We start from the raw sequence: 13322 nt of genomic DNA on the forward strand, positions 1-13322 counted from the left end.
CAAAAGTGGACACAAGCTAATCCTAAAACAATTGTAACTCTTCAATGCATATTGAGTTCAGAGCAACTAAACAAGATTGGTCCATGACTCAAGAATCGCAAAGAGGGACTCTCATAAATCAAATGCAAAATTTTATCATGAAGGAAGGAGAAATGGTAAGTCAACTACATGGGAGGTTCAAGGAACTCCTCAATGGTCTCCATTCGGTTGGAGAAAGTGTAGAGAACCGAGACCTCATTAGGTATGCACTCAAATCCTTCTCAAGAAATATATTATGGTCATCAATGATTGATGCCTATAAGGTTTTTAGAGACTTATCAATTATTAAGTTAGATGAATTATTTTGTAAACTTAAACTATATGAACAAACTAATTCAAGTTACAAGGAGAAGAGTATAACTGGTTGCAAGTGAATTAGGATATAAAGTTGCAATTAAGAAACAATTAACAAATTTACGAAAATAGCTGTCCATGTTTTCATAAATTATTTCAACTATGCAACTGGTTTGACTTTTGTCAATGGTTCAGTTAAACCAACCACACAAGAATGATATTTTTCTTTTAAAATAAACAATAATAATAATTCATCCGAATTATTGTAAAAACCCCCTGTACTTTATCTTTCTTTACAAAATGCCATGACGTCAAGCCCATTTTAGCCATCAACTAAAAATAATACAAATTAAATAGATCCGTATAAAATACTTTTTGAAAATGAAGGGAAGGCATGCAAATTTATTAGGAAAAATTAAAAGGACATCTCCTATCTTTATTTTTTTTTAAAAATATCATAAATGATAATAAAATATGTAAAAATTTAAGCAAAAGTCGAATAATGTCCTTTTTTTTTCATTTATTATGAAAGTAAACGCTCTACCATTTCAATCTATTATTGTTTTAAAAAATATTTTTATTTTTATGATATTATATCAGTTATAATCTCATAATTATTTTATAGTTATAATAATTATCATTCTATAATTTTTATATAATTATAACAGTTATGATTCACTACAATTAAATAGTTATAATAATTATGATTTTATAATTATTATAATAAATATTAATCAGTATTGATAAAAAAATAAATTATTTATATTGTAACAATTATGAATTATAACTATTATAATGAGAGGTAAGTTTCCACGAAAAGTTGGGGCCACATTTTAAATATTTAATAATTAATTATTAATTTTAAAATAAATATATTAAAATATTAGTAATTTATTTCAAAAAATTAAAAAGCTGGGGGCGGTGGCTTCTACCTGTCCCCCTTTGGCTCTGCCCCTGATTATAATATAGTATTGCTGAAATAAAATATTTATATTATAATAATAATAAATACTAACTTTTAACTGTTATAATATAGTATTATTAATAATAATATGTTGAGATGGGACATGGGCGTTTTTTAATAAATGAAAAAGGAGGCTTTTGAAAATTCCTATAAAAAAAGTTTTTTTGAGTTTTTATTTTTATCCTAAAAATTTTGCACAATGATACAATAATAATGAAAAATCAAAAATATAAAGAGGATAGGAGATATACATTCTTAGTTCATTGTCACAAATATTAACTCATTAAGTTCATTACTAAATTAATATCCATTAACCATTAATTATAAAACATGCATTGGATTAAAAAACTTGAAATACCCTTATTTAAAGCTGCTTTAACGTATTTAAAATTATTACATAATTCTTAAAATTATTCTAAGTTAGTCTAAGGTTAATTAATTTTTAAAAATAATTATTATGATTAAAATTAATAAACGCCGTGCTTTTGATATTTAGCTAAAATTATATGATAAATCTGGGGATGATCGGTCCGACCCCATTGACTATCAAAGGATGCTGGACGTCTGGGCTGGCCACTGCATGTACTTCCCGATTTATTCTGGTGGTCGGTAGAAAATTTATATGGAGCCGAGTCGATTGTAAGAACCGATAGAATCAAAATATCTCCACAATAGTATGATATTGTCTACTTTAGGCCTAAGCTCTCATGGCTTTGTTTATGGATTCTCCCTCAAACGGAAAACCTCCGTTTCATGTCTGAATCCTCGACCTACCAAGACTTTTTACCCCTCGGTCCACCCGACCTACTAGGACTGACTTTTTGCCCCTCGATCCACTCGACCTACTAGGACTTCTCACCTGGTGTCTGATCCTCTTGATTCAGATACGGGAACACTCACTTTCTTTATTTTTAAGGTTCAATCCACATGGTTAGATCTGGATCATGGCTCTTCCGGCGGTTAATCCGGTCCATCCGACCTACTAGCACTTCCCACTTAGCTGCAACTAGGACTTTTTGCCCCTCGGTCCACCCGACCTATTAGGATTTCTCACCTGGTGTCTGATCCTCTTGATTCAGACACATTTAATCCATATGGTTAGATCTGGATCATGTCTCTTCTGGCGGTTAGTCCAGTGAAGAGCGGTCTCGCTCTAGTACCAATTGTAAGAACCGATAGAATCAAAATATCTCCACAATAGTATGATATTGTCCACTTTGGACCTAAGAACTCATGTCTTTGTTCTTGGGCTCTCCCCAAAAGGCTTCATATTAATGGAGATATCTTTCATCCTTTTAAATTCATGTGTTTTAGATGTGAGACTATGTTTGTACTCTTGTAATACAATATTGATCACCCTGAGAGATAGTGGGGCTAACTGAGATTTATCTCTTTTTTTTTTTACTAAAATTATATCTAATTTCAAAGTTTGGTCGTATTATTAAAATATTAATGGAGCGAAACGCAACGTTCGCTTTTGGCCCCACCACTGAATCAGCATCAAATGGTGTGTGTGTGTGAGAGAGAGAGAGGGGAAGGCGGATAAGGGTTTGCGTGGAATCTGAAGAGAAGGGTTTCGCCGATCGATCGCCAGAATCGATGAGTATGTGGTTTTTCCGGCAACTATCATACGGTGGTCGGTGGTTTTAAGGGAGGAAGCCGGGAAGTTAAATGCTACTTTGCCGATCCGTGTCTGGTTGGGCCGCCCTCATCCTCGCCTCCATGGGGTACGTGTTATGTTTGTAGCTTACGGTTCCCATTTCTTAGAATCTGTTCCTACCTTTCAGTTAAATCGAGGTCTGACGGAGCAGATTAAGCATGAGTTTGATTGATTCGTTTTTAAATAAGCGGGAGTGGATGGATACATGCAACTATCGTTTTATTGTTCTTTGTCTTTCACTTTTTATTTCAACCGCAAGAAGTGATTTTTGTACCTGGAGGATAACTATCACGAGTGTGAATGCTGCTTTAGATTGTCACTTCTTTGCCCATTTTTTTTCTTTATCTCGTGATGCTAAGTAGCTATAAAAGTCAACAATCTTTGAAAGGGAAAAGGGAATCTTGTTACGAACAGTATAGATAAAATAAAATTTCACGAGTTTGAATTTCAATTCTTGCATTGAGAAGTGAAATGCAAGTCTTTTTCTCATGATAATGTACTAATTGTCCTCGAATCCTTTTTTGAAGGATAAGTTAAATTTGAAGAATTAATGATATATATAAAAGTAAACTAGCATCATTGATGTGATTTCCAAACTCCAACTATTTAGATTGTATAATTTCCTAAATTTTTATGTTTTGAAAAATAGGAAATTGAAAAAATATGCAAAATAGAACTACAATTTCTCATTCTGAAGAAAAGAAAATAGCAGACTCATTACTATAAGTTTACTGAAAATAGTCCCATCTATTTTGTTATCTTTGTAAGTTGAGTGTCATTGGATTTCATGTGATGTAATTAATTTGTAGTTGAGACATCTTCATTGAGATTTCTTTCTTTTTACTCAAGGTGACGCATTTTGTAACCCATAAAGTTATGTTTCAAACTCATATGAATGTCTGATTTCATGAGATTGATATATTGATGGACCACTTCATAAAAATGATTATTCAAATTTGTGAAATTCATCTAAATGTTTATTATTATATAAGCACTAACTACTTTTTATAGTGATCCTTTGAACTCTTGCAAGGCTATGTCAATACATAAATCTTAAATGCTGACTAATATTTTCCTCCTTCACATCTTCAATTCTAATCTATTTAACTTATCTAACTATGAATTCTACTACTAATCTTTGAACATGTTGCCACCATCCTAATTTTTTTTTCTCATTTATCATCTATTTGGTTGAATCTAATTGTTCTATATGGAAGTTTTTTTTTTTCTAGTAGCTCTAGAAATTTATCTTGCTCTCTTTATCTCTATTTTGTTGCATTGTGCACGTGTTTCTTCATAATTTGTATAATATTTTTCTTTTAGCTTAAGTGGCATGCAATGAAACAAGACTCCAAAAGGTTCTCTCCATTTCAACCACCCATTCTTATCCTGTTAATGACAACCTCACCAATTTTAAGTTATAATTATTAAATTTAAAATATCCAAATCTCTTACTTGGAGGAATATCATACCTATCTACCTTGATTATCTACTTAGTTATTTCTAAAACTACATTTCGTTTATTCATTTTCGGTACTTATTTACTTTAATTCTTTAGAAAATGGTAAGATGAAAGAAAATATTTTAAGATAGTACTGATATATCCAAATACAATCACCAGTATATACTAGAAAGGTGAATCAACTATTGTTGAAGGTGTCACTGTCTGATGAGTAGAGAGACCAAAGGAAACTCTATTAACATTACTAAATGTAGTATAAAAGATTTGGTATTACTAAATGATATAATTGTACATGAAGTTTGATGATCCACATAGCAGACTTCAAATGTTGTTGCTCTATGCTGTTTTATATGGTCGAGTACAACAAGGCGAGATGTTAGATGATTCTAAAATTTTGATATGTGGGACCATTATTCTAGCAGTGATTTAATCCAGTTTACAGCACTTAGCTGGTTGTTGTCTTGCGATTCTAGCAGCAATGCACGCCCCTTCAAATACACTCAGATACTGGTCAGAAAAATTTATGTGGTATATTCTTTACCTGGCTTTTGGATGTAATCATATTGTTTGATCCCTCTCTAATCTCTAGACTGAAGAATCTCATTATCATTTATCAATTTTACTTTCTGTCTTCTTCACTATACTTATTCTACTATATTGTACTAACTTCCAACAAGTTATATCTGTTTTGCTGCAGTGCAGAGGTTGTCTTGAATGTTGTACCAAGTCTACTCCAACTATCGCTGTTGATGAGCCTTCAAGGGGCTTGAAAATCCAAGGCCGAACAGTGAAGAAACCTAATGTGACTGAAGAATTCTGGAGCACAAGCACGCTTGATTTGGAAAACAGTGGAGTTCAATCACAAAGGAGCATGTCTTCAATTAGCACCTTGGCACCAGCCTCCCTTGATCACCATGGAATAGGAAGCACAAGCAACTCTCTGGAATTTGTAAATCATGGTAAGTGAGAAAAAAACTCATCCAACGATCCTCAAGTTTTGAGGAAACAAAGTAGCACTTGGTTTATAATTACTGAAGTCGCTGAAACATACTGGAAGCTCTTCAATGGAAAATCTAAACTTCTGTTTGATTATTTAATATGGCATCTTTCACTCATTAGATCTTGTAGAGAATCACATCAATTTTACTATTGATTTTTCCAATATGCTGAACTCTATGAGTACCTTGCAGGTCTTGTTTTATGGAATCAAACAAGACAACAATGGATTGGAGACAAAAGGCCTGCCGTCCAACGACAGCGAGCTCAAGATCCAAGGTTAAGGTATATCCTTGATGAAATTCCTCCTTGCAGTGTAAGAGCAAGGATACTATCTTAAACTAATGCAGGAATAAAACTTTTTGATCACTCAAGAGAGCCAGAAATTTCTTTTCTTATATGCCATCAGTAAGTTAAAAAAAGTATATGAATCAATAGCCTGCATCCATTCTAAGATTATGCCATGTAGAGCCAGTGTCAGTTTGGCAGATCCCCCACTCTTTTGGGACAATATGTCTACAGTCTACTACACAATGTTTAAGATCCAATTTTAATCTACTTCTTGATTAAGATCAAGCGTGAATTATGAAAAAGAGCTAAAGTACCTCTATCTTGCGTGAATGCAGTTGGAATGCAACATATGATAATTTACTTGGGAGCAATAAGCCATTTCCGCGGCCCATCCCTCTCTCGGTAAAAGCTAGATCTTTAATATAATATAAGTAGCGTGCATGGCGAAATTAGTTGCAATGTTAGATTCTTCAAACTCACCTTTTTCTCTCTTTTGATGACAGGAAATGATACATTTTCTTGCAGACGAGTGGGACCAGGAGGGTTTGTATGATTAATAAACCACAAGGCTTGCTGTTGAAGCTATGCAAAATGTGATGGTTGACTAGTGTTGATCTGATCTTATCAGTGAAAGTTATTGATTACCCAGAGAAGAAGGGTATTCACTATCAGAAATCTTTTAACAGTGATGTCGTGAGAGCATATGTTTTCGAGTATTGCTCAGTTGATTAGTTTCAAGTGTGGTTGCAGATTCTCTCGGTCATTAAGATATCACAAATCAGGTAAAACCCAAGCCTTGGTGGTTAAAATATGTGGTACTGTTTGAAGCTCATTCGAGAGTATAAATTTGTAAGGATCCCCTCTTTGTTTTTTTCTGTATTATAATCCCTAGCATTAAACAAACGAACGTAGTTGAAGACAGTTTGAATCATGACTTAAATATGAAAATGTTGATGATTTGTTCTCTACTTTGTATGACCTTTGGGAAATGTTAATGCCGTATCGAGTGCACAAAAATAGGAAATAAAAATGAAGTTAGTAATTCAATTGATGCTGATCTAAAATACTGAACAAATTCTACATGGATTGAGTTTCTGAGGAGGAATCATACAGTATTGCAGGTGTTGGGTTGTTTCAGCAGTATGTTAATTGATTCAACTCTATTTAATGACAAAACACAAAGATAACTAAAGAATTCGACATTTTAAATCATAGAATCAAGTTCTATCCAGCCAACAGTGATAATATATTTTTCAAAAGAATTTCAATAGCCCTAAAAATCATTAATAAATTATAGCAGAACATGGTTCATACTTGGATTTCAGTTTGATGTTATGAATTCTAAGTTTGTTGGCTGGTAACACAAAGGTGTATGAGATTTTGATTAGTAATTAAAAGAGAAGCAATTTAACTTTTTTTTGTTTAGATTGATACAGATTTGAGATTTGGAATAAGGAAATGATTTTATTCAGCTGCTAAATCCAACCCTCGTATGCGTCTGCCATGCCCAATACAGTCCGCAACTCACCGTGCCGTACGTAGTGCCGGGCCACGGACTACAAGCCCCACGTTGCATGCCACCAGTGTGGCTGTCAGCTGGAGCCCCTAGGTTATTATGTGTACGGATAAAGATTGCATGCCAAGTGGGATTGGCTGTTGGATTGATGAATCTTTGGACATGCACACGTGTACGGCGGCGCGGCTGCCGACAGTCGCCATCGAATCTACATTGCCCGACAGCGACGGCTTCATCCACCGTCGCACTCCTTCATGCACGTACAGTGATACCTTTTCCTGGTCGCAGCAGCCACAGCTCTCACTAGTATCCTACGTACGCTTGTTCCTGTTCCAACAAAATCTCAATCATATATATAATTGGATCCGATCGACATGGAATTTCGGATGTTATTTCTGTTGCTTTTTGCAGTGTCATGTTTGAAAACGACACTGGATAGGTCGATTGAATTGATCCATCAACTACAACGTAACGAGGGTAAATAAATTAAACCTATATATTGTTTAAGACTATCAATATCACAAAATAAAGTTAAGAATGCGATTTTCGTTTAATTGTTATATAATTAACTCGAGTCAGAATTCTTTCTGAATCTAAAAATAATTGCTAATAATTATTAGAAGTATTTGATATATTGCTTGGTTAATAAATAAATCAAATTTGTATACTAGATTTATATTGCTTGGTTATATATATATATATATATATATATATATATATATATAATATGTGAAAGTTGCACATATTTTTGTGATTTATTTCTCTATCCATTTATTGGGTTTATCACAGAAGTTATTCAAAAGAAAGCTATAATTTAGAATCCAAAAGGATCCCAATAACTACACCTTTTGTAAGATTGGATAAGATAATTATACATGTTGAACTAATGATATTGAACCTAACAATAAATGATCTAGGATTGCAAAGGGCTACTCCGCAATATTCCATTTAAATTAAAATCATTGTTAGGTCATTAAGGATGATTTAGACATGAGTTAAGGCTCCAACTTTAATTAAGGAAATGTCAAGTGGAGGAAATTTTAATTAACACCCGAATTAATTTGCACAATTGGATTTCACTGTGGGCAATTTGGATGTGATCTTGAATTGAATGTGTAGGATCGTTGAAAGCGTTAGAGGAGGATAAATAACGCTATCGGTAGCGTTTTCAAAATTCATAGATTCATCCGTAAATTCTTACGATCAAAGTTGTAAATACAACAGAAAATATAAACACACTAAAAATGACACAGGTGTTTTACTTGGTTCACAGCCATAGGCTGCTACTCCAAGACCTACGATCAGTTAATCGTTTATGTTGTGCGATCAACTAAATAACTTCCCTCTTACGAAAGAAAGTTAACGATTATAAAAATATCAGAATGGTACTAATGTTACCGCCCTTAGAAATTAAGTACAAAATCGTTTAAGTTTACCAAAGTAAAGGAGATACAAACTTCTCGTGCAACACTTCGACTTTACGACGACGTTTCGGGTTGTTGTTTCGCATGCAGACAGTCATCGGTTGTCTCTGAATTGATGCTCTAAGGGGTCTCCCTCGATGCTCTTTTATTGGGCTTTCCGGGTGTCTGAAAACCTTTCCAAGCGCCTTTATGCTGTCCATCAATTCATCATCGGCGCTACTGACTCGACACTTAAGTGGAGGTTTCGGACGCTTCCAGACGCCTGTATCCCTTTCCGGGTGCCTACATGCTGACGTGGAGGTTTCGGATGAACTTTGACTTCTGCAACGCTTATCCGAATTCGGGTGCTTGGAACCACCCCGGACACCTAGAAGCTGAGGTGTCCCGACCACTAGGACTTTGCCACTTCATTACTTCGCTGGCCCCGTTCCACTGATGTCCGATCACCTGGAACCAATCCGGGCGCCTGGACTCCGGTCGCCTGAATCCAGATAAGGGCGCCCGAAACCAAAGTTCCCGCCCCTCCTTTCTTGCATTACAAGTTAGCACAAAACAAAAGATAACAGGAAAAGATAAACAATTTTGTAATTATTTTTTGTCTTAACTTCATATTTCCAATGAAATCTTGGGTTACACCGACGTCTACTGTTCCCACACTAGGAACGCGCCCTTACCTACTCCACTCGAAAGAATTTACATGTTTGCCAACCAAGTCCTCTAGACTTGTTGGACTCTTTGCTTAGCCTCGATCCTTGGCTCTCAAAATTTCCTGCTAAACATCTGGTCCACCTGACCTACCTAGACTTCCATTGTCAGACATCTGATCCACCTGACTTGTCTGGACTTCCACTGTCAGTCATCTGGTCCACCTAACCTGCCTGGACTTTCACCTGGTGCATTTGATCCGCTAAAACTTTCTACCTAGTCCTCCAGACCAGGACTTCCACTGCCTAGCCTCTAGCCAGGGCTTCCATTGTCTAGCCTCCAACTAGAACTTCCATTGTCTAGTGTCTACTAGGACATATCTGTGCCTAACCTCAACTAGTACTTTCCTGTGCTTCCTACACATTTAGATCATACTCGTTAGTAATTACCACACACTTAATTTGAACCTCTTGCCATTATCAAAACTATGATTCAATCATTTGGTGCTTTCCTGCACCAACAGAATGCAATTTGCATGATAAATTAATAAATTAGTTCTCTTTAATGTCCAAATTAATACGATTGATTATGAAATTATAAGTAGATAACTATAAAATTGTATCCAATAGGCAATTAATGATCAACTATGAAATCACAGCTGTTTGATTGCTAGATCACCATCGTGACTATTTGGTTATGATTTTACTATCATGGTGGCCGTCTAAACTATTTGACAATCAGTCATAGATAATGGTACAAGCTCGTGGTCAGAATTTTGATCGTTTTGTTAGTCTTTTAAAGTTTTCTTTTCAAGGTTTTATTTTAATTTATTCTTTTTGTCTGAGAGGGAAAAAATTTAGCTATCATGGCGCACGGTGGTAGACGATCGACGAAAAACTAATTAAAACACCAATATAACTATAAATATAAATATAAAAAATAAAAATAATACAGATAAAAAAAACAACTACAATGAATCCATGAGAAGGGAATCCATGACTCCTGCCTCATAGAGGGAAGATAAAAACCCAAACAATTAATCCGATCCGGTCCATTGAGTGGGAATATTTATTTATTTTTTTTTCAAATAATGCGAAACCTTGTCACCTTCCAACTATCACGTACACTATGCCCGATTTATGATCGCGATGTGAATATTTTTGAGAGGAACCAAGAAATCTCTTCTTCTTTTCCTTTAATTTGTGAGTGTGTGTGTTTCTATTTTCTAATTATATCATTAATTGGACAGTGAGTCGCTGTTCTGATAGCTATTTTTTATTACATTATGGGGGGCTACTGAAAAGGAAGCTTTTGTCACAAATTCACAACAAAATTTTTGTTTCTCATTCCCCCTCCACACTAAAACAAAATACTCCTACTGGTATGTATCATAATGCTAAAACAAATCTTTGCATATTTTTCTTGTCTGTTACTATCTATCTAATGCGACAGTGAGAGTTCGATAGTAAGTCGAAGAAAGTTCAAGATTATAAGTCGACAGGTCCCTGAGAGACTTGTCAGGGAGTGCAATGTCTATAGCTAGCAGATTAGTCCTTTTTATTCTTCTTTATTCACTGTTTTTTTTTTATGAATTTATACCTCGAAGAGGTACGAAGAGCAGTTGGCAATTATTCTTCTTATGAATAATTTTTCTTCATTATATATTATATATATATTCATTGACAATTCTTATTCTAGCAAAATGGTAGAACCAGAGGCGAGACCATTAGAGTAGTTTCTTCTCCAAAACTTTCCCAAAATATATGTTGTCACTTGCTTAAAGCTAATTGGGACAAGAAATGGAAAATTTATATATACATAAAAGAAAGCAAGATAAAGTTAAAGCCAAAGATGATAATAATAATAATAATAAAAGGGCGTTTGAAGGAAGAAGAAGAGTTGATTATGATAAGCATTTACTTCTGTAGAAGGGCTTCGACGGTGGTCGGAGGAAAAGTATCCGTCGGAGGCCACGTAGGATCCTCTGTCTCAGACCATGGCAGCCACCAAGCCCACGAGTCGAACAGGAACTCGCCGCCGGAATAGGCTGAGTCGAGCATCCTGCACCCTTCGCCCAGCTGCGGCAGCTCGACGATCTGGCTTAGGTCGTCGCAATCCTCCGGCGACGACTCCGCGGCCGCTGCGCCGGCACCGGGGTCCATCGCCGCGGCTTTGGCAGCCGCGGCCTGCACGTCGCGAGGGGACAGCGTCGCCGGGCGCGGGAGAGAGCCGGCGAGCTCCGGGAAGTTGAGCACCGCGGCGGCGCCCTTGAGGCTCAGGGCGGCCGCGTCGTGGGCCCGCGCCGCCATCTCCGGCGTCGGGAACGTTCCCAGCCAGATGCGCGACTTCTTGCGCGGCTCACGGATCTCTGACACCCACTTCCCCCAGTTCCGCATCCGGACGCCGCGGTACACCGGGCCGGCACCTTCGCCGCCGCGCGGGGAGGAAGAGGAGGACGCAGGGGAGTGGGAAGACACGGAATTAGCGCTGCTTTCAGCCTCCATAGAGTTCGGAGGCTGCGCCATTGATGCCAAAAGGCTATCTTTTTGGCTTTCCATGTCACTTCGTTTCCCTCGGAAGATCTCGAAGCCCAAATTAAAGGCTAGCTTTTTAATGAAATCCCCGTGCTCCTTCCCATCATGTTTAGATACAAATCAAGCAGCAGCACAGGGGAAATTAAAAACAAAGAGACTCTTCATCAAGCATGGCAAATATCACCAGCCTCGTCGAGCAGCATAAATCATTGTAAAGAAGAAGAAGAAGAAGAAGGGAATAATCGCAGAGGCTTCAGCGCGCGATCTAGACGATTTCTGGAGAGAAGCATCAAAGTGCATGCGTGCTTTAAAGTTGCAATATTGTCTACCAGAGTAGCACACAACTAACAGACTTTTGAGATCATGGAAACAAAGATATATAGTGAAAGGAAGATTGAGTTGGAGAGGTTTCAGTAGAGGAAAGATGGGATATAAAGGCTGCAAAGCGACCTGCAAACAACCTTCTGCTATGATTTCAAAAGTCAATGGCCCACGTCTGTCTGTGATCAAACAATAGCAATGAGCACTTTTACTCGAGGTTCTCTGTTTCACCTTCGTCTATGTCTTCTCTCTCTGTTGCTGCCCTTGCCCAGTTGCCATTGCCCATTGGCACTGAGATGAATTAAATTGTCTTCGACGTATGTGGATGGTTAAGGACCATTAGGCCAGGGCAGGTCGATCTCCCTTCCTCCTTTGGCGCATCAAGTTATTAATTTGGATGGGACAGATAGCTGATACGATGCTGACTTGAAGGCCCTTCTACGTGAAGAAGTCTTCAAGGGGAAGAAGGTTTAAAAATTGTTAAAAGAGTTTTTTTTAATGAAAATTTCTTCTTCTTATTATTATTATTAAAAGAGCATCTAATTAGATCTGATCCAGATTGGGTCCTAACAAGATTCGATTCGGATTCATAATCATGGTCAATGAGTCAATTATCCATTGGTCCGATTTAACGGATTCAACCTGTAAGATTATGGGTTGAGCTCCCCTAACAAGATCCGGATTCAGATTCATAATCGTATGGTCAATGAGTCAAAGGATGCTGGGCATCTGGATTGGCCGTCGTTGCGCTTCCCGATTTACCCTGATGGTCGGTGGGAAACTTTCACCACCCCCAGGGATTGAGTCCATGAAAACTGGGATTTATTATTTTTGGGTTGAGCCCCAGATTAACCATCAAACCGTTCAATTGTTGATTTAAATTTTTTTAAAGATTTTTTATTATAATTTTTAATTTAATATATTTATAATATTTTAGTAATATTAATAGGTCAATATTAATTAACTTATTTCCTTCTTATAAATTAATTTTTTAATCTATTTTTTTTATTTTATCTTTGTATTTAAATTAATTTTTTAATCTATTTATCTTAAATTTTTTAATATAAAATTATTTTATCTTTCTATTAAAATTAATTTTATAATTTATTTATGTTAAATTATTTGATATAAGACTATTCTATCTTTAATTTATTAAATTCATATTAATCTTATTCA

At 36.1% G+C, this 13322-nt stretch overlaps 2 protein-coding genes across 2 annotated transcripts; one reads left to right on the forward strand and one right to left on the reverse strand.

The window, feature by feature from the left end:
• Positions 1 to 2829: 2829 nt before the first annotated feature.
• LOC141843498 (uncharacterized) lies at positions 2830 to 6653 on the forward strand. Its single transcript, XM_074731555.1, has 5 exons — positions 2830 to 3024; positions 5122 to 5378; positions 5610 to 5700; positions 6042 to 6108; positions 6210 to 6653. Exons 1-5 carry the CDS (start codon positions 2969 to 2971, stop codon positions 6261 to 6263), a joined length of 525 nt encoding a protein of 174 aa, XP_074587656.1. The 5' UTR covers positions 2830 to 2968; the 3' UTR covers positions 6264 to 6653.
• Positions 6654 to 11172: 4519 nt separating this feature from the next.
• LOC141840669 (dehydration-responsive element-binding protein 3-like) lies at positions 11173 to 11934 on the reverse strand. Its single transcript, XM_074728723.1, has one exon. The coding sequence runs from the start codon at positions 11847 to 11849 to the stop codon at positions 11208 to 11210; it is 642 nt and encodes a 213-aa protein (XP_074584824.1). The 5' UTR covers positions 11850 to 11934; the 3' UTR covers positions 11173 to 11207.
• Between the last annotated feature and the right edge of the window lie 1388 nt (positions 11935 to 13322).

Source organism: Curcuma longa, chromosome 1, assembly GCF_044706935.1.
Source record: "Curcuma longa cultivar G26 ecotype Majalengka, Jawa Barat chromosome 1, ITB_CL_G26_1.1, whole genome shotgun sequence".
NCBI lineage: Eukaryota > Viridiplantae > Streptophyta > Magnoliopsida > Zingiberales > Zingiberaceae > Curcuma > Curcuma longa.

Coding starts and splice junctions, on each gene's coding strand:
- LOC141843498 (XM_074731555.1), top strand. CDS start 2,969: ATGCTACTTTGCCGATCCGTGTCTGGTTGGGCCGCCCTCATCCTCGCC. Junction 5,379..5,609: donor TCTGGAATTTGTAAATCATG/GTAAGTGAGAAA, acceptor AGTACCTTGCAG/GTCTTGTTTTATGGAATCAA. Junction 6,109..6,209: donor CGCGGCCCATCCCTCTCTCG/GTAAAAGCTAGA, acceptor TTTTGATGACAG/GAAATGATACATTTTCTTGC.
- LOC141840669 (XM_074728723.1), bottom strand. CDS start 11,849: ATGGAAAGCCAAAAAGATAGCCTTTTGGCATCAATGGCGCAGCCTCCG.